This window comes from Camelina sativa, chromosome 20 (genome assembly GCF_000633955.1).
Source record: "Camelina sativa cultivar DH55 chromosome 20, Cs, whole genome shotgun sequence".
NCBI lineage: Eukaryota > Viridiplantae > Streptophyta > Magnoliopsida > Brassicales > Brassicaceae > Camelina > Camelina sativa.
In genome coordinates this window covers 16,834,612-16,861,563 of record NC_025704.1, presented here as the reverse complement: position 1 = coordinate 16,861,563, position 26,952 = coordinate 16,834,612, and the positions used below count along the sequence as shown (strand labels likewise).

The following is a 26,952-nucleotide window of genomic DNA, read 5'->3' as shown; positions in this document are numbered from 1 at the left end:
GTTCTTTGGAAAATCTTTCAAACTTGAGTAAGGGAGAGGAGTACCATTTTTTCTGAAATCTTACTTGTCAGGTATGAACGAGGAGTCAAGCTCTATAAACATTAGTCTCCTTGATGAGGTTAAATGAAGAGCACAAAAATTAGCTCAGGCTTTTGTGGATTCTGCTGGAAATTTGGATGTATCTGGTTCACTGGTCAGCCTTTGAATTTTTCATTAGTCGGATTCTGGATTCAATATGCAGCACTAATCAACCAAGTCAATACACTAAAAAGAAAAATCATAGTTTCCAAACAAAAAATTTTGACTCAATAAAACAATTTTTGGACTGACTCTTCAAAACCAAAAACATAGTTAGTAACTGCCTCTCCCAGACTTAAACAACACTATCCTCAGTGTTATCAAGCCTAAGATTGGCAAAAAAAAAAAATGAAAGTATTGAAAGCTTGAACCAAAATTGGATTACCTCATCTGTGATGGTGGTGTCGAGCAACACCAATAGTGGTGTCGGTCGACACCCTCTGCGTCTGTAGAGTGTTTGCCCAGAAATCGCATAGTTAGTTGCTGTTTATTTGAGTAATCCTTTGATGTTAGCAATGCTAAGAATCACTCAAACACAAGATTAAACGCAACAGGATAGATAGAAGTTTTGGTGCCTGTTCTTGAGGGATCTTGCATGTGGAGTGGAGATCTGTGGCTGGGATTCTGGTAGGAGCTTTCTTGGTGGCTTTTTCATGAGTTTAAATCCAGTTTTCGTCATTCTCAAAGGTGAGTTCGGGACTATGGCTGATCTAAGCTAATTGATGGTTGTTCTACGTGATTTTTGGTTGTTAATTGCTTGTTTGATTGCTTGTAAATGTTCCTTGTGAGTTTTATGGCCTTTGGAGGTCGATTTTAGTGTACTGGAGCCGAAAGGAGATGGAGGAGCTCGCATTCGGCGTTGTGTCACGCGACTGCATCGACCGATGCATTCCTTGCATCGGTTGATGTAGTTAGAGATTTGACGACGATGCAAGGAGTTGCATCTGTTGATGCATCTAGGGATTCGGAGGATTGCATCGGTCGACGCAAGGCGTGTATCAGTTGACGCAAGGTCGCGGAGTTACGCATTGTCTGGTTTGCTTGTTTTATATGTTGATTGTGATTGTCTTTTTGCTTGTGTGTATAGCCCAATAGATGGGAGAATCAGCTTACAGAGTATTTATGATAATACTCATGCATCTCATATGTGTTGTGCTGCAGGTAAAGGAAAAGTGTGATCGTGGAATCAAGGCGATGAAGAGGAGTATGTTCTAGTGGCTCGTTGATGTCTTTGTCTGGGTTCTGTTAGGTTGGTAGAGTCGAGTCATTAGAATGTTGCTGGTTTAACGTTTAATGACTTTGTTGGATGGTTTATTACTGTTTACCATAAATTGATCATTGGTTTATTGATTATTGGTTTGATGGTATCGTTTATGTTATTCGCTGTTGTTGATTGGGGTTAGATTGTTAGTGAGTATGGGACCACTAATTTAAAAATATATTAAAAACAAAAAATTGGGTCGGGTTGTTCCACAACTCGTCCACCAACATCACCATTTTTCCAAGAATACCGCAATAGCAAAACCACTAACAAGGAAACAACACCACAACAAGCCCCAACACGTCCTCAACCTCGGATCTCCTCTTCCAAGGAAGAATTTCACAGATCTCACTAGAAAACCTTTTTTCTCTTTTTCTAACTCTTAAGAACGACAAAGTGGATTAAAAATTCACTCTAGGTGTCGAGTTCTCCGTATATACTCTAGCCCTATTTTTCCATCAACTAAACCGTGCCAAATCGGAGAGAATCGAACTAAACCGCGTACAACCCTTATAATTTCATCGATCGATGCACTGCCCTGGCGTCGATCGATGCACGAACCAGAAATCCGGTTTGCAAGCGTTACAAATTGTGACACATAGCTTTGCGTAGAGGTTTGAAAAAATTGATTTGACCACTTATGTCACCACAGTGCACTTATTTTTTCGGTCAAGGATCATGAGAGAACTCTAGAGTTAAGAGTGCTTGAGCTAGAGTAGTTTTAGGGTGGACGACTTTCAAGAAAGTGATTGTTGAAACTACGCAAGTGAGGACAAAACATAGAGAAATATCATGTGGTGATTTGTAGGAACAGTAAACAAGTCTTTAAAGCCTTCCGGACGTAGAAAACCGACCTAAGATATGGATAGGCTCACAAGTCTAATGAGAGGACGTGAGGCCCATTAAGCAAGGTAAGCCAATGGGCCAGGAGAGGACATGAGGCCCATTAAGCGAGGTAGGCCTATGGGTCAGGAGTGGACATGAGGCCCACTGAGAGGTGGCGGTCGGCTGGTTAAAAGTTGTATTAGAGCCGAACCCAGACGAGTGTGGACTCGAGTACGCTTACACCATCGGGGTGACTGTCTTGGTGTGCAACAAGGATGTTGCGGTCTATTATTGGGGGTGAATTGTGAAACCTAGGTTTACGGAGAGGTTTTTAACGAATTGATATGGCCACCTATGTCACCAAACTGCAATGGTTGACCTTTCACGAAGTGATTGTCGGAACTGTGCAAGTGAGGACAAAACACAGGGAAGATCATGTGGTGATTTGTAGGGACGGTAAAAAGTCTTTAAAGCCGCTTAAACATGTCTTCTAAGCAATGTTTTCTCGGTTTTAGCCTGTTTTGGGAAAAATGGGTATAAGTGTTTTTTAAACTCTCCAAATCCACCTCAAACTTTTATAATTAGTCAGTTGCATTGGATTGTGACTCATTTTAACCTTAGAAACACTAACTAAGCTGCTTACAACTTCTAAGCAGTGTTTTCTTGGTATTAGCCTGTTTTCTCGGTTTTAGCCTTTTCTTGGACAAAATGCGTATGTGTTTTCTAAAATCTCTAAATCCATCTCAAACTCTTATAATTAGTCAGTTGCATTGGATTCTGACTTATTTTAACCCTAGAAACACTAACAAAGCTGTTTACAGCTTGTAAGCAATGTTTTCTTGGTTTTAGCCTCTCTTGGGACAAATGGGTATAAGTGTTTTCTAAACTCTCCAAATCCATATGAAACTCTTATAATTAGTCAGTTGCATTGGAATGTGACTCATTTTAACCCTAGAAACACTAACAAAGCTGTTTACAGCTTCTAAGCAATGTTTTCTTGGTTTTAGCCTGTTTTGAGAGAAAAAAGGTATAAGTGTTGTCTAAACTCTCCAAATCCATCTCAAACTCTTAGAATTAGTCAGTTGCATTGGGTTGTGACTCATTTAACCCTAAAGACACTAACAAAGTTGTTTACAGCTTCTAAACAATGTTTTCTCGGTTTTAACCTGTTTTGGGACAAAATAGGTATAAGTGTTTTCTAAACTCTCCAAATCCATCTCAAACTCTTATAACTAGTCAGTTGCATTGGATTGTGACTTAATTTTAACCGACCGTAGAGCTTGCCGCATGTATGTGATCTGCTCAAGATCGCAACCTAAGCAATCATTGTTGCCAAACATTTTCAATCGTGATCTACTTCACCATACTGCTGCTCCATCATCTGGAAGGCAAAGAGAATACCCAAATTCGAGACCGTTAGTGCCGTGATACGAAAATGAGGAAGTAGGATAACCGAAGAAATGGACCAAAGTCCAACCTACTATTAATAAATACTCCCTCTATATCACATTAACTGCAATTATACACTATGAACTAGAGTAGGATCCGCGGTACAGCATGGAGCAAAATTATTTATAACTAAAATATTTAAATTATAAATTTTATTTGTTGATTAAATATGTTATAATTATATAATAATTGTTAAAGAAACCATATAATACCGCAATATAATTTATTTTTTACATAATATTTACTTAATCACTTTAATTAGATATGTCTATTCGTGACTATATTCATAAACATCAATTTAAAATTTTTTTTACATAATATTTACTTAATCAATATAATTTATTTTTTACATAATATTTACAAAATAATGAAATGATGTTTTACCCGTGTAACACCGAATTAATGATATTTTTTAATTTATTTAAATATCGATAAAATCCGTCCCGCTATATAACCCCGTCCCGAGATATTTTAACTCACACTATATCATCTTAATTTTTAATATTTATTGTGTATCTACGGTATAATATTTATCATGTTTAATTTTTTAAAAGTTTTAAATATTTTTCATACTTAACCTTTTAAAAATCTTTAAAATAAAGAACCGGAATAAACCAAATAAAATTTTTTAAAGTTTGAATGTCTGATAAATCAAGGTTTCTACTCATTTGTATTCAGAATCATTTTGGTCTCTTTTATAGTATGACTCTAAACCATTGCTAATTTTCTTAGACGATATGGGATATTGTACCCGTATTTTTTATTCATCTATTGAGTAATATATGTCCGTTTTTAAATTTTTGTATTACATCATATGCAGGAAAAAACTACAATTTCATTAACTAAATGTATTACAGAATAATTCAAGATAATTCAAATATAAATTTAAATAAAATGAAAGAGAATCATATATTTATGTTTGAATGAGGTAGAAAGATTTCCTTATTTTTTAAAATTTTACCTATAACTAATTTTGAAATTTTGGTAACTAATATTAAAGTCAATGCATTAAATGTAAAAACTTTCCAAAAAGTATTTTTGAGAAAAAACTGCTGCAAAAATACTAGTATAGATAAAAAATTAATCTCTTTTTAATTTCTGGTCAAAGTAATAATTACAGTCAAAAATCTGTATGTATTTTCTTTATTAGAAAAAACTAACAAAGTGCTACTGTATGTATATATAAGTGACATAACGTTTTTTTGAGGAAAAAAAAAATGTCTTCACTAATTAAGATGACTCTGGTTTTGAATCTCTTACATCTTTTGTTCTCAACAGCGTCAGTTCGTTCTAATCAAAGTGTGTTGCCGATCAGATCCTTCAAGGTTAGCGTTACTAATTTTATAACTTGAGACACATGTCTCTCTTATTATGTAAATCCATTTAACTAATTCAGTATTATCTTCTTCTTTTTGTATTAAGGATTGATTCAAAATCACCTCTATGTCTTCTCTTTTATTTTCTTTTCTTTTTTGCATATTTTTGTCTTTCGCAGATAGGTGAAAATGCTACATATGATTGCATAGATATCAACAAGCAACCAGGACTTGGTCATCATCTGCTCCAAAACCACACAATCCAGGTGCATTGACATATCAAATATTTGTCTCCTACATGATTTTGAATTTTGAATTTGACATACAAGTTATTCTTTGAAAAGATGAAACCATCAGTTTCAAGACATGAACTAAAGAATCACATTGAAAACAACAAATCATATTCGAAGAAAATAGGGTGTTCAGATGGAACCGTTCCTATATTGAGAATCTCAAATGAATACAATACCAAGGCACAATTTTTCGCCGAGAAGTATTTACATCCGCTAACAGGCGATACTCCTGGAGTACATGTAAACATTTAATTTTCTCTCTATACATTAAATCTAATTTTTTTTATATGTATCTCAAGTATTAATCTATATATATACATGTCAATATAACTGGCTTTTGGTAGATTGTTGGAGTAAGATCGCGTGCTGGTCCATATCGTGGAGTAGAAGCTTGGTATAATGGATATAAGCTAAGCATTGAAAGAAACCAGGCTTCATATAGTGAAATGTATATAGGTAGTCGGTTGAATAACCAAGTCAATTTTATCCAAGCCGGTTATATTGTAAGTTACACATTTTAGTGGTTCTCTCTGTAAAATTTGTTTGTAAATATTTGATAGTATTGAAGTGTACAAAGTCGTTTTTGACAGATAAATCCAAGTTTCTTTGGCACCGATCAACTTTGGACATATGGATATTTTAAGGTATGCATGTGAACATTGTTATTTTTAGCTTTTTCGTAAAATTATTTATATTTAATCCTTTAATCAAATAACATGTGAATATTGAACATGGTTTCAATAAGGTAAAGATGGAAAAGGATGTTACAATACAGCATGTGATGGGTTTATTCAGGTATCAAGAAAAATTCCTATAGTCCAACCCATAAACATTAACCCAGGAGACCCTGATTGGTCGCGTTGGTCTATCCATGAGGTATTTCTTCAGTTTATATATTTATTTTCATGGGAAAAATTATGAATTTAGAAATTAATTATTTATGAATCATATTAGTGATTGACATGTATTTGATTATATAATAATTGTTTTTTATTTAATTTTAGTAGCATACTTTTGTTTTTACGAAATTATTTGTTTCATCTTTTTATGTATAAAAAGGATAAAGTAACAGGAAATTGGTGGCTTACGCAACTCATAAAAAATGCACCCAGCGTAGATATTGGATATTGGCCCAAAGAACTATTTAACATTTTGAACAAGAGTGCTAATATAGTTGGAGTTGGAGGTATAGTTCGTGCTTCTCAGAATTCAAGTCCCCCGATGGGTAATGGTAATTTTCCAGTTGGAACCCGAAAAAATTCAGCAATGTTTACAAATATTGAAGTTTTGGACTCCAACTATAGCAGTCATAAAATGGATCATTTTCCTACGGAGATTATAGTTGATAGTCCACAATGCTATAACATAAGAATTGGTAAGGTGCAACCATTTCATCGTACACGACTTGGTTTTTTTTTCAATTATGGTGGTCCGGGAGGACACTCTTGTGGAGTTTAACATTTTACATTGTAATAATTAGACTCATAATTTAATTATAATTATAATTAATTAATCATATGAAACTCTATATTACACAATGAAATTACTTGACTCTTATCTGTTCTCAATCTATTTGTCTAACTTCTCTGCTAGCAACTTTATTTAAAATATAGAAGACTGACTATTATTATATAAAATTTAATATTAAAAAATAATGAGATTAATGTACTTAAACTTGTAAATATTAAAAACTTTTTCAGTTTGTTAAGAACAAGTAAATTTCTTTCTTTTTTACTCACAACATTTATTTTCTCATATTCTTTTTGCCAAAATAAAAAATAGAACTGAAAATTTTCAATTAACTATAACTTCAAAAATATATTAGTATTTTCAAAATATACATATTTTTTTGGATTTTTCTCCAATTTTTCATTTATTTTATTATTTTATTTTCTACTATAATTAATAATTTGACTCGTTTAACATCAACATCGTGAACCTATGATCGCATTGTTATTTTCTCGTCATGTCATCTAAATTGTGATCAATGTTTTGGATTAGAAATTTGGACTCAAAATATGATTAAGACATTTTACTGAAGTTTTGTTAAAGCAAAAAAAAAAAAAAAATCAACAAATATCATACTAAAGCCTTTAAATTTAATTTCATAAATATATTAGAACGTGTTTATAAGAGCTAGTCACTCTAAACGTAATTGAGGTATAACAAATGCGTGTTTTTAAAACATTATGTGCAAAAATCTTAAACATCATGTAAAATGATACACAGAGAGTATCACATTATCATTTATTAACTAAAAGTATCTAAGTATTTTGAATCAAAATTCAAAAAAATAGTATCAATCATAGATAAATTATTAAGTACGCACATTAACATCTTATTATATAAAGTTGAGTTTTGAAAGTTAGCCATTAATAAAATTTTGACATGTGTCAAGTTATTAATCTCAGATTTTGACATGTGTAAAAGTTAATATTTAAGAAGAAGAATTTGATTACAACAAAAATAAAATATTTTGTTTAAAAACATATTAATAATGCAAAAATATAATTATCAAAAGTTACAAAATAATTTATAAAAAAATACAAATTTTTTTAAATAATTATAAGAATAATATATATATATATTTCATAAAATTTGAAATTATAATTTTATTTAATTATTTTAATTTTAAGTTATTCTAAAACATTGCTTTCAACTTTTTTTAATTGGGATTTTTTTTAATGTAAAGGGAAATTTTTCTTATTTTCTAAAACCAAAATTTTTCCTACTTTCTTTCTTTTCAGTTGGAAATAGATGAGATTAATATGTTGACCCCAAAAAAAACTAATATATGCGTCTACTTCTCTTAATACTGTATTTTAAAATTTATTATAGTATTTTCGATTATTTTATTTAATTTGGGATTCATATATTATCGTGATTTTTATTTTCTATTTTTTTAAAGTCTCCTTGACGTAATAAACCGGCCATCAAATATGGGTGGATCCACAAGCCGGGAAAATATGTAGGGCCCACTTAAGAAAGTGAGCCCATGGACTGAGAGTGGATATGGGCTCACTAAGCAAGGTGACGGTTAAGGTGTTACAGAGACAGAGGCTATATCATGGTGTGTCAAAGACACTCCACGAATACATTGGGAAATTTAACATTAGTTACTATCAAAAAAAAATTGTGACATTAGAAAAAAGTTTTCACTTTTATTGGTTGTCGGAACAAGCCATTTTGAGATAGCAAAAAGACGTGAATATGTTCTCTCCACACAAGAGGAGGGCAGAGCCAAGGATCTCTCTATGGTGTAGAAGGTTGGACACAAAGTTATCTTCCCAAGGGAGGAAGGTGGAGGGGGTTTGACGCAAGGTTATCTCCCCAAGTGAGGAAGGCGGAGCCAAGGTTGTCTCCATGGTGAAGGAGGTTGGACGCAAGGTTCTCTCCATAAGAGATGAGGGCAGAGCCGAGGTTTTCTCCATGGTGGTCATACACTATTGTGATAGATACATCATTGATTAGTATATTATGTAATATATTTTTCATTTGATATGTTTTGAGCTAACAATTTTAGTAATTAAAAAACTATGCATAAGTGAAAGTGAAATAGTTGACTTAATGTGTTCATACATACATTTTCTAGGTGGGTGAATATATTTATAACATAGAATATATTTAGATGTAAAAAAAATATTTTTAGTGGTAACATACATAAAAGATTTGTAAATGGATATAACTCAGTGTATTATAACAAAAATAAAATTTATAAATAACGTACAATAAATTTTAATATAATTTATAAAACTTTAAATCCGCACATCAGGCGTGTTCTCATCTAGTAATTAAATAAACAATAGATAATTATAAAATAAATATTTAAAAGTTATTAGGTCAACATATTAATTAAAAAAATTTGTTTAATTGATGGTAAAATATTATTGACAAGAGTAATAAGTAAATAAAGTGTTTAAGAAAAAAAAGAGTAATAAGTAAATGTAATCCTTCACACCAAAAAAAAATGTAAATGTAATCCTAGATGGGGGTTTTTCTTTTCTTAAGGTGGAAGAGTTATGGGGCTTATTTGAATGGGCTTTTAGGTTATGAAGCGGTTTAATCAAATGCAATAGAGCGCGTAACGGCTGACTGATTAAGATCTCAAAGAGAGAATTAACCACAGAGACCAGACGTCAAAGTGTCAGAGAGTCAGAGACCACTTCTGTTCTGTCACTTACTTCCCAATAAAAACTCCAAATTATTATCATTTGTCCAAATCCCAAAGTCTCTTTCTTTTTACTTTTTTTTCAAATTGAAAACTAATAAAATATTTTAATATCTAAAAATTTCGAAACGAGACCACAGAAAAATCCCGCTCATGCTCGCTCACGCTCCTCCCTATTTCAACTCACTCTCTCTTCAACTCATTCTCAATTCGATACTCTAAAGCTTAAGGTATTTTCTACGCCTCTCTCTTTTGGATCGATGATTTTTGNCAAAAAAAAATGTAAATGTAATCCTAGATGGGGGTTTTTCTTTTCTTAAGGTGGAAGAGTTATGGGGCTTATTTGAATGGGCTTTTAGGTTATGAAGCGGTTTAATCAAATGCAATAGAGCGCGTAACGGCTGACTGATTAAGATCTCAAAGAGAGAATTAACCACAGAGACCAGACGTCAAAGTGTCAGAGAGTCAGAGACCACTTCTGTTCTGTCACTTACTTCCCAATAAAAACTCCAAATTATTATCATTTGTCCAAATCCCAAAGTCTCTTTCTTTTTACTTTTTTTTCAAATTGAAAACTAATAAAATATTTTAATATCTAAAAATTTCGAAACGAGACCACAGAAAAATCCCGCTCATGCTCGCTCACGCTCCTCCCTATTTCAACTCACTCTCTCTTCAACTCATTCTCAATTCGATACTCTAAAGCTTAAGGTATTTTCTACGCCTCTCTCTTTTGGATCGATGATTTTTGTTTTTTTCTTTGGGTTCATAATTTTGATGTTTTTTGGATTGTAGATCTGTTGTGTGACTGTTCTATCCTCGTGTTTTTTTTCTTTCTTTCTCTGTTTTTGTTTTCTACCTATGTTCTACTGAATTCAGACAGTGATTGATCTATGTCACGGAATTTTTAAGAAAAAAAAAATGAAGTTTTTGGTTACATATGATTTTGAAAGTTAATTTTTTTGTATAGAATGTATTTGGATCCAGAGATGTAATTAAATTAGATTTAATTGTTCAAACTCTTTCACTCAATTTTCCAGAATTTTACACAAGTTGAGATCTGATCACATAACAAAGTGAGCATTAGAGCTTTCTTGAAACTGATAACTGAATTTGAAATTAAGCCATTACGATTGTTTCTGTTTAATGTAACAATTTGTGAAGACTAAAAATCTATATTACCCTGCAGGATTGGCAGATCGGTGGTGAATTCTGGTTTAAAATTATGTATAGAGTTTCTTCTTCTTCTTCTAGGCAGTCTGATGTGAAGAAAGAAACAAATTCTACTATGAAGATTCGAGATAGTAATGTGAGAGTCACTAGATCAAGAGCTAAGACTTTAGGAGTGTCAATGTCTCCATCAAAACCAGCTTTTAAACAGGAACCGAGGCGTGTTCCTAGACCGAGTAACAAACGAATGGCATCAGATAATACCAAAGTTTGTAGTCATAAGAGACGCGCAGTGCTTAAGGATGTGACTAATACTTTGGCAGAAAGTATAGTTTGTACACATGGCAATGTTAAGGTAGTGGATGAATTCTGATGCTTTGTTTGCATATTAATTCTTTGATTGATTGGTGTTTGTTTTCCTTTAGAATATCTTCTTACTAATACAATGTAACAGGCTGCAAAGCGAGGTCAAAAAGAGATTAAGCAGATAGCAGAAGAAGGTTTGGTAGATGTGGATGCTGAAAAATCGAAATTAGCAGAAGACTTGTCAAAGATTAGGATGGTTGAATCTGCTCAAAACTCTAAAGATAGAGAAGTTACTAAGAAAAGTAAGTAACTTCACTACTAAAAAATGCTGTGAATATAGTAATCAGAAGAACATATCATATATCAAACCTTTTAAGATAATCTTGTTAAATGAAAGTATATACCAAAGTGTATGTTTCTCAAATTTTACTCAAGGTTCATTGGATTGTGCAGAAGAAGACGGATCTGATGTCACAGATTGTCATAAGGTTGTAGATATAGATGCCAATGTCCAAGATCCTAAGTATTGTAGCTTATATGCTGCAAGTATATATGACAGCATTCATGTTGCAGAGGTTTGAATCCATATACTTGATCTTGTTTTATTCTTACAGAAATTGGCATATTGAGATTCTGAGTTCTTATTATTATTACCACAACCTGTGTACAGCTTGAACAAAGACCTTCAACTAGCTATATGGTGCTAGTACAGCGAGATATCGATCCAACCATGCGTGGTATTCTGATTGATTGGCTTGTAGAGGTAGGTATATAGTATATGCTATGCAATAGCTTTACTTGAAAGAGTGCTAGTAATCCAAAACAGTTGTTTAAGAGTAAGAATCCCTAATCATGTTGTTACTTCTTTCAGGTTTCTGAAGAGTACAAGCTGGCTTCAGATACACTTTACCTTACCGTGAATCTAATTGATCGGTTCATGTCTCATAATTACATTGAAAAGCATAGGCTTCAGTTGCTTGGTGTCACTTGCATGCTAATAGCCTCGTGAGTTACCTACAACTTTTAATTTCTCCTTTAATTTCAAGTTAGAGAAGCACAATTCTATTAAGTACCCATTCACATTGCAATGAATATAAATCTGAAGTATAAATGGATACAGAGGAACACATGTTTGGTCTCATTCCATAATTGCAGCTCTGAAATGCATTTTAACTAACTAAGGTATCCTTCCTTGTACCGTCTTGTTACAGAAAATACGAAGAGATTATGGCACCTCGGTTGGAGGAGTTTTGCTTCATTACAGACAATACATACACAAGACTAGAAGTACGTAATTAACATACACACTCCATCTATATCAGTGTCATCTAAGAGGATTCAGTTTTGATCAAAGATTAACAAAAAACCAAATACTATATTTTTCAGGTACTAAGTATGGAGGTTCAAGTTTTAAACTTTCTGCACTTTCGGTTATCAGTTCCAACCACCAAAACTTTTCTCAGGTAAAACACTTAAAAGTCGCTAAAATGCATGCTTCACTACTACCTTTACTCTTAGTTTTTACAAAACAGTGTTAACACATCAGTTTCTTCTTCGGCATTTCAGGCGATTCATTCTAGCAGCTCAAGCGTCCGACAAGGTGGTTTACATTGATCCATATTTCAGTAGCCATTCTCGGCATTTTCAATGAACTTGGAATCATTAAACTGATTTTGTTGGTTCACAGGTTCCCCTCATTGAGATGGAGTTCTTAGCGAACTATTTCGCGGAATTAACTCTCGTGGAATATACTTTCCTAAGGTTCCAGCCGTCTCAAATTGCCGCTTCAGCGGTTTTCTTAGCAAGATGGACACTGGACCAATATAACCATCCATGGGTGAGTGTTCACTCACATTTCTTGATTGTGAATGTTTTTACTTTTAAGGGAAAACAATCTTGCTGATATGAATGGTATACAGAACCCAACTCTGCAGCACTATACAAGATATGAGGCATCTGCTCTAAAAACCACAGTAATTGCAATGGAGGATTTGCAGCTCAACACCAGTGGAAGCACCCTTATTGCTATAAGGACCAAATATAACCAACAAAAGGTATACATTGAATTCAAATCTAAGAAAGTGTCAATCAAAGCTGACATTGAATTTGGTCTCTCATTCTATATATATATATGAATATTTTTGACAGTTCAAAAGTGTGGCAACACTAACATCTCCTGAACGTGTCACTACACTCTTCTCAAGATGAAACAGATTTTTGGATTCTCCTGATATGACCAAGTCAGCACATCTCTTAGTTTGGCATCAGGAGACCAATCCTAGTTTCAGACATCATTTTTGGTCTCTACAGTTATGGAATAGTTTCTTTGTAAGTCATCTGTCTATTTTGTCTGTAACTGTTGTTTGGTGTCAGGTGCTTCCAAAGCAGTGGCCATCTCATGGAACATCATTGTATAAAACCAAACACAATTTTGACACATCTCATGAGATTTGTCCTTTACAGTAAATGTTACATAATTTTGTAGACTCTTTAATAAAGCAAGTGTTCATGAGCCATCTCATTGTAGAGTACTATACAACAAAATTTCATGTATATTTCATTAAAATAATTTAAGTAAATGAATTTGCTATAATTATTATTATTCTCAGTTTTGAATAACACTGCTTAAAATATTTATTTGCTAATAAATTAATATCTATGCTTATCTACAAATTTAGAAAATTATTAAATTACTCAAGAAAAAGAAAACAAAAAAGTTATAAATTGGTGAAGCACTTCCGTTACGTGGTCTGTCTTTAGGACAAAGTCTAAAAACGTTTTTTCAGGATCTCACCAAATTCAATTCCCAAAGTTTTCACAGAGACCACCACCATCGCTAACGTCTCCGCCTCAGAACCACCGTAGTAAGAGAGTGAAAAATATCACAAAATTATGGGTAAAGGCGGATCACTAAGCGAAGGCGTGATTAAGAACATAATCATCTCCTACACATACGTAGCGATATGGATCTTCCTAAGTTTCACCGTCATCGTCTACAACAAATACATCCTCGACAAGAAGATGTACGGTTGGCCATTCCCGATCACACTCACAATGATCCACATGTCCTTTTGCTCAACCCTAGCTTTTCTCCTCATCAAGGTCTTCAAATTCGTCGAACCTGTCTCAATGTCACGTGACACTTACCTCAGATCCGTCGTGCCTATCGGAGCCTTGTACTCGCTCTCTCTTTGGCTGTCTAACTCGGCCTACATTTACCTCTCTGTCTCCTTCATTCAGATGCTCAAAGCGTTGATGCCTGTGGCGGTTTATTCGATTGGCGTGCTCTTCAAGAAAGAGGGTTTCAAATCGGAGACTATGATTAACATGCTTTCGATCTCTTTCGGTGTAGCCATTGCTGCTTACGGTGAAGCTAGATTCGATGTTTGGGGTGTGATTCTCCAGCTAGGTGCGGTTGCTTTCGAGGCGACACGGTTGGTTATGATTCAGATCTTGCTTACTTCTAAAGGAATCACTTTGAATCCCATCACTTCTCTCTATTACGTTGCTCCTTGTTGCTTAGCTTTCTTGTTTATCCCTTGGATCGTCGTGGAGTTTCCCATCTTGAGAGATACATCTAGCTTCTATTTCGATTACCTCATTTTTGGGACGAACTCGTTCTGTGCGTTTGCTCTGAATCTTGCTGTGTTCCTTCTTGTTGGGAAAACCTCTGCCTTGACAATGAATGTTGCTGGTGTGGTTAAGGACTGGCTCTTGATCGCCTTTTCTTGGTCTGTGATTAAGGACACTGTCACTCCTATTAATCTTTTCGGGTATGGGATCGCGTTCTTGGGGGTTGCCTACTACAATCATGCCAAATTACAAGCATTGAAGGCTAAAGACGCTCAGAAGACTACTCAGCAAGTAGATGAAGAGAGTGGTCGGCTTTTGGAAGAGAGGGAAGGAAATGAAGGTGGGAGGAAGAACGAGCCACAAGATTAAAAAGGTGAAGAATTGGATTTTGGTAAAATTTGAGTTTTTTTTTTTTTTTACTGCTTAATATACATTTGTTGGAATAAGAGCTTGAAGGTTATAGTAGATGCCAAACACATTTTGATTATGATTATGATTATGATTATGAGACGTAAGAATGGCATTTGGTCTAACTGGTTTTGTTTAGTTTTTTCCTATGTTTCCACAATTTGCCTTAGTGGTGAATCCGGGTTAGGTTCTGATCTATCGATACCCGTATGGGAATATCTTAGGTAGTGAATTTTCTTCATATTCTGTTTTTTTTTTCCTTCTTTATTTATGGTTGTGAGTGTTGTTATTTACCAACATTTTCCAATGAAGTTTGAGGTTTTGCCCTTTTATTTACAGATTACTTGTTTTTAGTTTGGCTACCAATGGATTATATATTGCGTTACATATTGCAGATTGATAAGTTTTGCACTGAAGTTGATTTTATTCTTTGCCTCCCAATGATACTTCTAGTAATTTTTTTCAGGTTTTTACTTGAAAAAATAAGACAAAAAAAACTATGATCCATAGTAACAAATTGTTGTTACATATAGTCAACTATATTAATAACTAGATGGAGTACTCTCGTGAGCTGCACAGATTTGTTTATTTTTTTAATTTATTTAATTTTATGTTTTTTTATAAAATTTTATTGGTAGGTTTTTCAGTACTTTTAATTTAAATTTCATGTAAATCTTACTTGAGGATGAACTTATTTCCTCCTTTCCCATTTTTTGTATATTTTATATTGGTTTTTGGCGAACTTGGAAGTATTAGTGTTATTCATTTACTATAATTTAAACATCAAAGAATCAGCCACACCATTTAATATCCAAATTATCAATGAACTAAAAACCATTCCGATTTTCAAAAAGTAATTTTTCTAATCATGTTTGTGTTATTGAATTTAAAAATGTAATAGAGCTTATTCTGTTTTTTTTTTTTTAACAATTAGGACATGTTGTTTTGTGATGTAACCAAATTGCAATACATTTATGGTGAAATTAGTGATAGCAAGATTGTGTGTTAATACTTTAAAGTCCTTGTAGATCTTCAAAACATATCAAGCATTCACTGTCTTTTTCTTTTGTGGCTTGACTTTGTGTAATTTCTAGGTCTTGTATTACTACTTCCACAACAAGTCTTTTTGTACCATTTGGATTGTGATCTTCAATTTTAAAGAAAGCGTTCAATGGTTGTGAGTTTTCTAATGAGAAGATAGCCGCTTATATAAAATCTGTCACATATTGATTATCACATGATATTTCTTCACTGATATCATGGGAGGTTAGATAGAAGTTATATATATATTTGAAATGTGTATTATTTGGTTGTAATATGTGGTTGATGGAAAATGAGATTGTGTAGCTGATGTTGTTTTCTCCTTCGGCGTGGTCTTTTGGTTTTGAGATGGAGCTGGTTGTCTGGCTGAGTTGATGTTGAAATTACTTTATAGCACAGTGCATACAAAATATAGTCCATTGCTTCACATTCACATTGTGTATATTTTACAACGTTGGTTCCTTGATCTTGTAATTATATCACTATTAATTGTTATCTTTGTTTGGTCCGTTTGTAGCATAGGTTTTTTTTTTTTTTTTGTGAGGTAGCTGTTGTGTCTATCATTCAGCTCGTTGTAACATACAAAATTTTCATTTATTATGATTCTACTTTTATTTTCTGTTCTTTATCCCTACGTTCATGGTTGGCTGAATGTAAACACCAACAAGGCCGATACTTTCGAACAACTTGTAGACCATCCGACAAGTCAATCCAACCTACGGTTCGAATCGTCAATCATTCGATCACGCGATCTGACTAGCAATTGAATCATAGATCAATCCTTCATCGATCCGTCCATTGGCGTGGATCGTTGATGACCTTTCTATCGGTCCGACTCTATGATTGAACTGTCGATCATCCTGCGATCAGTTTGACTCTATTGTCGAACTGCCGCTTATCCTTCGATTGGTTCGACCCGATTGTCGAACCATCGCTCGTCTCATCATACCTTCGATAGAGAGGTAGTATACGCATCAGTTCAGACGAGTATCGATATATGGACGATGGTGTGTTGGATGGATGATGGATGAATGATGGTGTGTGTTGAATGGGCTGGGCGTCTATCCCTTATATAGGACGCCAATGGGTGTGTTCCATGAAAGGACATGCCCATTCCTTGCCACTTTTCGATGGGTCGCGTCTCTTTGAAGAGTCGCACTATTCTGATGGTGACTGCTCATGCTACCGAGCTACCATACTCCTCCAGCTCGAGTGTTAGCTAACTGGACCACCCAGCTGGGTTAGCACCGGATCAATTGACCAAGCTAAGTTGAGTAGGCAGCCAGCTCGTCCAGATGAGCTAGTTAGTGTACCAGTTGGTGTAGCTAACTGCAGCTTAGCTAGTTGGTTCACTGAGTTTGTTGAGCTCATGCAGCTCATATTCTAGTTGGTTGAGCTAGTAACTTAGCTACTTAAGCTCATCTAGCTATCATTTTCCTTAAAACAAATTGCCTCCCTTTAGGATCGTGGGATGCGGGCGTTACAATCTTTCCAGCCTCAGATCCCTCAAGAATAGCTAGAAATCTCCATAAACGCTCAAGAACAACTTTATCTCTTCTATTTCTCTCTGGAATCGATAAATGAGGCTAATCCCATAACCTAGGTCGACTTCCACTGATATACTTCGGTTTAGGGTCTTCCTAAACCCAACCGCTTCCAATTCGACGATTTAAACCAAACCAAGCAAACCAGAAATTGTTGGTGTCGATTGACACAATATTTGTGTTGATCGACACACACCCCAAACCACCAAAAGTTGGTTCGCGGATGTTATAATATTCCCCCACCAACATAGATTCGTCCTCAAATCTCGAACAATCATCAGCCATGGACTCCCATGCAACTGTTTCCATGGCCAGCACCTCTTCCGACCGATCTACGAAGGATACCTCCAGGCAATAGACTCACGTTCCATGCATTATTTACCCTTGACTTTTGGACTTTCCTTTACTTGTAGGTCTCAACCTTGAGTTTTTATTGGCTCTTCAGGCCTTAGCCGGCATGTCAAAATATTCGCTCTTCATCGGACCTAAGTCTGCATGCCATAATATATAAGGGAAGCCCAACATTCATCTCTCGGGTTGCCACCCAACAGCGCACCCCCAGATCGTCATTCAAATTCGATATACTAGCCATACTCTCAACCCACAAAGTCTTAGAATATAACGGTACTAGGAGAACTAAAGCTCTCCAAAGAGTCATTCAGGACCAACTTTCCTTAGAGCAAACAATTCTAAACACGTCTTAGTCCTATCTTTAACCATGTATCCCTCCTGTGGCTCGCATAAAACTTCACAATGTCCTACCAACCACATATTCCCTCACTAGAATACCTCATGACCACACAAGAGCCGCCTCTAAGGTCAAGAAATCTCCTACAAAGGACCACCACCAAGGCCAAACAAATGTCTAAACAAACTTAATGTCTTGTAGATTTTGTAGTCTTAATGTTTGTAATTTTCGTTTTGCGTTAGCTTGATTGTAGCATTGTGCGTTTTCAGGAAAGTAGCATCCTCCAACTTCAAGCAACTCATCTCTGATATAATTGTAAGTTTTTCTGTTTTGATTAACGAAAGAATAGAATTGATATTGTCTAAGTGAATAGAGAATAGAAGTGAAGCATTTTTGTGGTTGTTATCAGAAATAAAACATCAACTTGTTGATATTCTAGTTGGTGCTATGATGTTTTTGAAGGTTTGTCTAAGTTGTGTATGTAATTATAAGTATGGTGTAAGTATGGTGGAGATATACTTTTTTTTTGGTGAGTGGAAACTAAATGCCAAACTTCATTGGAGATTTTTATTGATACAAAAAAAGGTGGATCACTTTGTGAAGTTGCTGAGAATATCATATACAAGGATTTAGTTGACACTGTTTTTGAAGATTTCGGACTTGATGGTCTAGTTAAAGAGATTACACTCAGTTATGAACTTCCAAGGATTAAGTTAATGGTAGAAGATTCTCGACCAATCTTTATTCGCAATAACCGCCAAGTGTGCACTTTCATCAAAAAGATAAAAGAAAATTCTGAAATAGCACGTTTGTATTGCTAATTAATATCTACATGACTCTTACTTTTGTTTTAACTGTAACTTTCTTAAACTTAATTCTTCACAGTGATGTAAGTTTAAACTATGTTTGCTTATTTTTGTAGGAATTTCATCATTCATTTGGTAGTGACATTCCAGTTTCTACGCCACATAGTGATACACGCTCAACCGCTTAAAAAAGAAAAAAACAAATAATTCATTTGTTTTGCCAGCTGCTAGAGATCCTATTCTGATCTCTATAGGAAGTTCACATTTGACTGCACATGAAACACACAAGGTTAGATTCTTTAATATAAATTTTTAGATAGGTTATCATGTATATTTAGGAAGACCTTTCTAAATCATAGAAATGATGAATATCACGAATTTTAAGGATGAAATTCCTAATTTTTCCTAGGAACGATTCTAGAATAAATCTATAATTACTTACAAATGTATATTTTTCTTTTGCTAATCTATATTTTTTTTTCTAGAAAATTGATAGGTCTGTTGGAAGTGATATCTCTACGACACATGTTGATACTGAGATCTCAACAGCTGGAAAACAAAAGGATTTTATTTAGTTTGCATGATAGCGGTACAAGTATTAGCCTATTTTCATGACTTTTGTTGTACTAGAACCTCATAATGAATTTGGATGCATATTTTAAGAGTTATTTGACTCGTTTTACTTAACAGCTGTCACATATTGTTTAATGAACGAGTTAAAAATTGACAGGTCCTAAATTGTATAAACGGACATGTACGAGTTGGTACGGAATTTTACGGTTGGGGTCTTACAAGGGGGTCTGAATCCTAGTTATTTTAATGGGAGAGTTACAAATAAAGGAATTAAGATACAGAAATGCATTCTCGTATGATTTAAAATTTTAAACAAAAAAATGGAACATGAGACGAACTTTACCCACCTAGGTCAGCAACCATAGTAAAAGCTTTCTTAGTCGAGGTAGGACTAACATTCGGATCAGAAGAATCTAATTCGCAGATGAGTTTGAAAAATCTCATTCACATTAAACATTGTTCACTATCTCCTCTATGTAATAATATCATGTCGACAAGTTCAACAGAAAAAATGAACTCTCTTTTTCAAAATGTTTTTCTTAATTGATCATTAAAACCACAACATATGTTCATTTATTTAATTTAAACACTGCTTATGTATATAGGTACTATTTCTACTATCAATAGGGCTATCATAGGTTGAAAAAGTATTAATCAAAGTTATATATGTAACTTATACCATCCATTATTTATAATTCTTCTTCTATGTTATAAATCTTTAGACATGTGCAATGGATCCAGAAGCAGGACAGGTCCAATTGAGCAACTCCTCGATCATCTGCATCGCCATCTGATCTTCTTCCTCAACGCTGTCGTCTCGTTTCTTTATCTTATTAATCCCAATATCACCATCGGGACGCGCGTTAACACTGTCACTGAGTTCAACAAGCTTGACCCAGTTTGGACTAGTTTTCGACCCGGCTCGTTTCTGCCACACGCCTATGTGCGAGCTGTCGTTGTCAAGGCGGAGACACGTCAGATACGGTGTCTGGTCTTTACAGTTCTTCCTTAGTTTTGCGTTCAGGAGTTCAGACAACGATTTTGGCGACCTTAACGTAGAGTTAACGACCGGAGAATCTGAGCCGTTGGATTTGATGACGGGAAAGTTGGTCTTTGCGTTCTGACCGTTCATTAGAACTGCGGCTTGGTCGTAGGCCCTAGCCGCTGCTTCGGCTGTGTCGAATGTTCCGAGCCATACTCTTCTCTTCCTGATAGGTCAGAGAAACACACATTAGTTACATAATTAAAGTATTAACAACCAAAACACTCATTATCAAAGAACTTAAAAAAAACACAAAGCACATGACTTATTTTTCGTTCTATTATAGTTAATGATAATAAGTTCTTTTTCTTTCGGACAAATGTTTATAGTTAGTGTTTCCCGTATTTGCTAGTAAGGTTATTTCAGTTATTAAATAAACGGTATACCCAATAGTCTAATACTGCGTATGTGTAATAAATTTTTATATGTATATGTAACAGATTGAGGCATTTAGCCAAAGAGGATACTCAAGTTATCCACCTTTGATTATGATTCATATCCACTTAAATTTGATACGAAACTCAACTCTACCGAGCAAAACAAAGGTACTAAAAACAATAATATTAGCGTTGAACAAAATAAATTACAAAATATTAGTATTTGAAAGAGACATTTATTCTTTCTTTTTGTGTAATATATAAAATTTGTATCCAGAAAATTAACTAAAAAATAATAATATTTGAGAAAAAGTATATATACGCATATTGCAATTTTCGTTTTAATTTAATTTTTATGTAATTTTTAAAAAATATAATAAACATAGTCGATTGCTTATCTTGTTGAATTAATATTTGCTTAGCTTCAGAGAATATACAATTTTAAAGATGTCAATTCAAGAGAAAGAGAAAGGATCATAGGATATGCCCACATATTATATAGGCCAGGATATACGATCCGTAGTCACCCATAAAACAATGTATAAACAAACACAAAAATACATTCATTTTGACTACAGAAAAACATGCATTTCAACTGTATGAATTAAAAAATATTATTTATATACACGCAAATTTACAAATACAAACGTATGTGTACGTTAATAACCGGAGGAAAACGACTTAAACAAAAACGCATGTTCTTGAGGGATTGCATAAAGTAGTCTTTGGTAGTATAATCAATGATAGCTTCTAGAAAAAGATCAAGGTATATGCATGTATACACACATAGATGGACTTGTATATCGGTATATAAATCCATCATGCAAAACAATATACATATTTGTAGTTTATGTGTTAATGTGTTTGAGCCAGAGAGAGAGAGAGAGAGAGAGAACTGACAGGAGAGGATGGCGAATCTCAGAGACCCAAGAACCCCACTGACGCTGGCGGACACCTCGGAACTTCTTCGAATGTACCATACTTCTGTTTTAAAGTCGGATTCCTTAATTTCCCTGTGTTTCTTCTGACACAACTCAAGACATCTCCAGCATGAACTAAAGAATAAGATAGAAAGAGAAAGAGAGACACTTCTAGTCTGATCTCTCTCTCTACTTAACAACCACTCACTTAACTTCGATGCTCTTTTCGCACGTCCTCTCTACTATTTTTATGGTATTTATTGTCTGTCCCCTCTCTCTCTCTCCCGTGTCATGGGGTTATTTGGTTATATTTGTTATACCGTACATGTCAAGATTCATATCAAAACAAAAGATTTACAGTCCAAGCAAAATAAATACTTCTTTGTTTTCTACAACATATGTAATTGATCTTTTGTCTATTCGATGTCAGTCTAGTCCACAAATGGTACCAAGTGATCATATTTCTTATTGCTTACGGAACGTAAAAAAAAACTATCAATTTGTCTGTTTTCTTCATTTATGTGAATATTAATAGCAAGGCTTTAGGTAAACTATAGGAAAGGGCACTTTTTTGGAGCCAATTACAAAGCATAGTGGGGTTTTGGTAAACTAATAATGCACAAGTCGTTTACTTTTTGTAACATCCACTCTCCAGTCTTTGATAATGATGTATTGTGTGTATTCAATTATTCAATTATTCATTGATGGCTTTCTATTTATACTGGTTTTTCTCTCTTTTTTTTTTGTAGATTATAGAATGAAGATCGATCACATTCGAATATACCTCTACACCCCAAATGATATTACATAGAAATTCATATAAAAATGCTATTAATTTTACAAGCAATACCATAAAAATGACGAGAAATTACAACGTCAAAACAAGGTTCACTCGTATATTATCTCTCATTTTCAAATTCGTATTTGACACAAACCGACACACGGTCACTGTTCTTGATTGTGCCTCAAGTCATTGGTCGGACCGAAAAGAGGGTTCCCTTGCACGCTACATTCTGCAGGCAGTTGTTTACACACTATGGAGGGAGCGGAATGATCGTCGTCACGGCACCACTCCCATCCCCCAAGTACAGCTTATTCACCGGATAGACCGCCTCCTCCGCGATCAGCTACTTGCTCTCCAGCTTAGTGGTGACTTGCAATATACGAACGGGTTGGGTCTTTGGCTTGCTATGAGATTTGTCCCTGACTAAATAGCTATCTTTCTGTTTGATGTTGATTAAAACTAAAGGTTGCACTTGTTGTAAAAACGTTATTTTCTTTTGAAATCTAATTTAACATTTGTTTTCAAAAAAAAAAAATGACTTAACTTGTAATTTTGTAAATAAGATCAAATCAATTGTCGAAGTTTTTACTGATTAATTAATGAAAAGCTAAATTATCGTCGGTGCGTCGCGTGGTAAAGTCCACAGATATTTGAAGTAGTAGTTGCGCATTAAATGTTATGAACCTAAAGGAGACAAGAACGAATTAAACATTCAGCTTAAATAAATGAATTCACCAACATATGCAAAACGTACAAAATCAAATAAATAAGTTTGAGATATGTATATAAAGATGTGACAGCCACATGAATGAGATAGTACAGGGCGATGCGGAAAAGGAAGAAGGGGCCGGGGGTAATCCTTTCGTTTATTAATACTAGGTGCTTCCCCACGCAACGCGTGGGTTGTGGTGTAGTTGGCACTTTCTTGTTTTTTTTTTGTATTATTTCGTTTTAATTAGGCATATACGGGCTTTGCCATCACTTTTATTTATACACTATATGTTTATACCATTTCGTTCAGATGTGTATAATTGTGGCGTTTACTTTTTATGAATTATGAAGATGTTGTTTCTTGCTTTTGAGGATCCAATCTTATCATTGACTGATATTGTTTCCAATACATTTATTGTATTATAGATTTTCTAATTAACTGCTTATGTAAACCCTTCATACGTTGATGTTGCAATAATAAGTTATTTTTTAAAAATATCTTCCGTGTAAGTGATTATGTTTGTATGCCCATGTTTTGGTCTAATATCAATAAGATCGTTTCTGTTTTTCTTTAGTTGGCTTTGAAACCAATATTGAGTTAAGCAAATAATGGGTCGAATTATGGTGTTAATAAGTAATATAAATTCTTATGTATATATATTGTATATATGTGACTATAAATTTAGCTAACTAAAAAATTATGTAATATTTAAATACAATCTTGAACATATATATATATATATATATATATATTTGTGGGGGGAATGTATGAAATTATTGGATAGAAGTTATTTTTGAGTTAAATGACCTTTAATGTCTTTAAAGTGAGTTAAATATTAATAAATTTTTATATGTGTCTTGACTTTTTTAAAAAGGAATACCAAGTGTTTCCTTCCAAATTTGAAGTGATATAGTATTTTAGTTTTCTTATATGATTTTATGAACTTCAATGTAAAAGTTTTTCAAAGTAATAAGTACACTCACTGATTGAATTATAAAATTTGGAGAAATGTTTATTTCGTTTAATCATCTGCTCTTTTAAATAAATTAAATAAGTATGTTGTTATTCCTACAAATAGGACAACATATATTATAGTTTAACCATGGAGTTAAGCAATGGAAATGGAACTTGTGATTGCAAGACAAAATGCTTATATGTTACACATTGATCGTTTAAAAATGAATAGGAACATCTAATTCTCAAATAAAGTTGATTGTTTTGTTAAAACCAACATATGTGAATTTAAATTTAACTATGCAAATTTAAAAAATAAATATGAATAGATTAGAAAGGCAAGAAATATAAAAGAAATATTTTTTTATATAAATAAAATAAAAATTGAAAACAATGTTAAATATATATAATACTTTCTACATTAAAATATAGAATCAAACTCTTACAAGTTACAACACATATGAGATATAACAACATTTGATATTGGTAGGAGAGGAGGAGAGAATGTTTACTATAAGATGGTAATCCAAATTAGATAATGGAGATGAATCTTTAAAAAATAGAACAATGTAATATCTATATATATATAATACTTTCTAAATTAAAATATAGAATCAAACTCTTACAACACATATGAGATATAACAACATTTGATATTGGTGGGAGAGGAAGAGAGAATGATTACTTATAAGATAATAATCCAAATTAGATAAAGGAGATAAATCTTTTAAAATAAAAACAATGTAAAATATATATCATGTAGTCTCTAAAATTAAAATTTAGCATTAACAATTTACAATGATATTTCATTTTTTTTTTAAACCCATACAACAAAAATAAGAAATCAAAAATAACAAAAAAAAAAGAAAAATGATTTGAGGTATTGTAGAAGAGAATGAGAGAATGTGAAAATGAGATAGTAAAAGAATGTCAATATGAGAGAATGATAGATTGAGAGAATGCTTATTTATATGATAAGAAATGATGGAAGTTACATTTAGAACTATGGAGTTACAATAGTAATTTATTGTGTTTGAATAAAATTGAGTGGTAGAATATGATTAATGCATAATTTATTTTATTTTCAGTTATAATTTTATTTTAATGTGTGAGTTAAATGTATTGTGTTTATTGGATCTTAAATATTGTTTAAAGCAATTAGAAAGCAAATAAAAAAATAAAAAAAAATTAGAAAACATTAAATGAAAATCAACCAATAAGGAGAGACCAAAACCTTACTTTTATATATATGATATATTGCTTTAAACTTTGAAATGAGAAATATATTATAAACAATAATTTTACATGAGAAATATATTAATTTAGCCAACCAAAATATGAATATAAGTTTAGCCAACCAAAATAAATAAAAAATATTAAAATTTAACCAAAAATAATTTCTCTTGAAAGATAATAAGTTAGTAGGAGGAATGAATTAATGTACAATTATTGGATAGGAGTTACATTTGAGTTAAATGGAGTTACATGTCTTTAATTATAAATAAATATTTTAATTTTTTATAACCTAAAATAAAAGGAATACCAAGTGGCTGAATCAAAATTCACATGATTTGGTTGTTTGTTGATATAAACTCAACACTTACACATAATATTTCAAAATAAAAAATATTACTTTTTAAGTGACAAACTAAATTAGTTTTCTTATAAAATTATATGAATTCTTCAATCTCAATAATTTTTAAAATCCCAAGGATAACTTATATTTTTTTGGTTTTCTCTCATCAATTTAATTTATAGTGCTAGATTTCATACTAATGGTTTCATCTTTAGAGAATTTAGTGAAATGATATTTTTAAAATTATATTTTATTTTTATATTTAAGTTCCAGTTGAATATGTTTTGTTTTTTGGATAATTTTTATTTTGATTAAAGACACAAAAAACCAATTGTTTAATTATGTTCTTTTTGTTTTCAAAAACCTCAAATCATAAAAAAAAAATATATATTATATTGATCTCTGCAGATTTAACAATTGGATCACAAAACAAAATAGTCTTTATAAATGGATAAATGGATAATTATATTGATCTTTAAATATTATATTGATCTTTATAAATTATTTAAAATGATACATGAATATGTGAGATAACCAGAGACATAATAGATAATTACATATGGATCATTTCAACTTTATGATCTTATTGTGTGGTGAATATTGTAAGGAAGTATGAAAATAATGACTTATAAGATGTTAATATAAAATAGAAAATGGAGATAAACATTTTAAAAGATTAAAATAAATATATAAGATATATATATCATACAAACTCTAAAACTAAGCTTTTACAATGATATTTGATTTGATTTTTTATAGAGAATTTGTTAAAAATGCCCCTTTTGATATACTCCTTTTCAAAAATACCCTCTTTTCTGACCATTTTTATTTTTGCCATATTTTAATTTTTAATGATCGTTTTACCCTTAGATGAAAATTATTTTATTCAATAAAAAGAAAAACAAAATTTTCCCGCCAAAAAATTTCCGACATATTTTCCCGCCAAAAAAATTTTTGTCAAAAAAATTTTGATAAAAAATTTCTACAAAAAAATTTTTCCGCCAAAATTTTTCCCGCCAAAAAAAATTTACAAGGTTTTTAAAAAGTTTTATAAGGTTTCTACCTTATAAAAGCCTTATAAACACCTT

The 26,952-nt window shown here is 32.8% G+C and overlaps 4 protein-coding genes across 5 annotated transcripts; 3 read left to right on the top strand and 1 right to left on the bottom strand.

Moving 5' to 3' along the window:
* LOC104771021 lies at window positions 4,831-6,680 on the top strand. Its single transcript, XM_010495498.1, has 7 exons — window positions 4,831-4,938; window positions 5,109-5,195; window positions 5,274-5,462; window positions 5,567-5,725; window positions 5,813-5,864; window positions 5,965-6,098; window positions 6,282-6,680. The coding sequence occupies exons 1-7, from the start codon at window positions 4,831-4,833 to the stop codon at window positions 6,678-6,680; spliced, it is 1,128 nt and encodes a 375-aa protein (XP_010493800.1).
* Window positions 9,473-13,387, top strand: LOC104771020 (cyclin-A2-1-like). 2 transcript variants are annotated; one of them, XM_010495497.2, is made up of 12 exons: window positions 9,473-9,620; window positions 10,580-10,915; window positions 11,015-11,168; window positions 11,320-11,441; window positions 11,537-11,629; window positions 11,738-11,871; window positions 12,078-12,153; window positions 12,253-12,329; window positions 12,433-12,466; window positions 12,554-12,703; window positions 12,786-12,920; window positions 13,015-13,387. In XM_010495497.2, the coding sequence occupies exons 2-12, from the start codon at window positions 10,616-10,618 to the stop codon at window positions 13,072-13,074; spliced, it is 1,335 nt and encodes a 444-aa protein (XP_010493799.1). In that variant the 5' UTR covers window positions 9,473-9,620; window positions 10,580-10,615; the 3' UTR covers window positions 13,075-13,387. The 2 variants fall into 2 exon arrangements, with proteins under 2 accessions (XP_010493799.1, XP_010493797.1); XM_010495495.2 differs by lacking the exon at window positions 9,473-9,620 and adding an exon at window positions 9,954-10,101.
* LOC104771019 (probable sugar phosphate/phosphate translocator At5g25400) lies at window positions 13,649-15,153 on the top strand. The gene has a single exon (XM_010495494.2). The coding sequence runs from the start codon at window positions 13,759-13,761 to the stop codon at window positions 14,806-14,808; it is 1,050 nt and encodes a 349-aa protein (XP_010493796.1). The 5' UTR covers window positions 13,649-13,758; the 3' UTR covers window positions 14,809-15,153.
* On the bottom strand, window positions 20,050-22,085 carry LOC104771018 (ethylene-responsive transcription factor SHINE 3). Its single transcript, XM_010495493.2, has 2 exons — window positions 21,819-22,085; window positions 20,050-20,707 (listed from the first exon to the last, which is right to left on the bottom strand). The coding sequence occupies exons 1-2, from the start codon at window positions 21,896-21,898 to the stop codon at window positions 20,218-20,220; spliced, it is 570 nt and encodes a 189-aa protein (XP_010493795.1). The 5' UTR covers window positions 21,899-22,085; the 3' UTR covers window positions 20,050-20,217.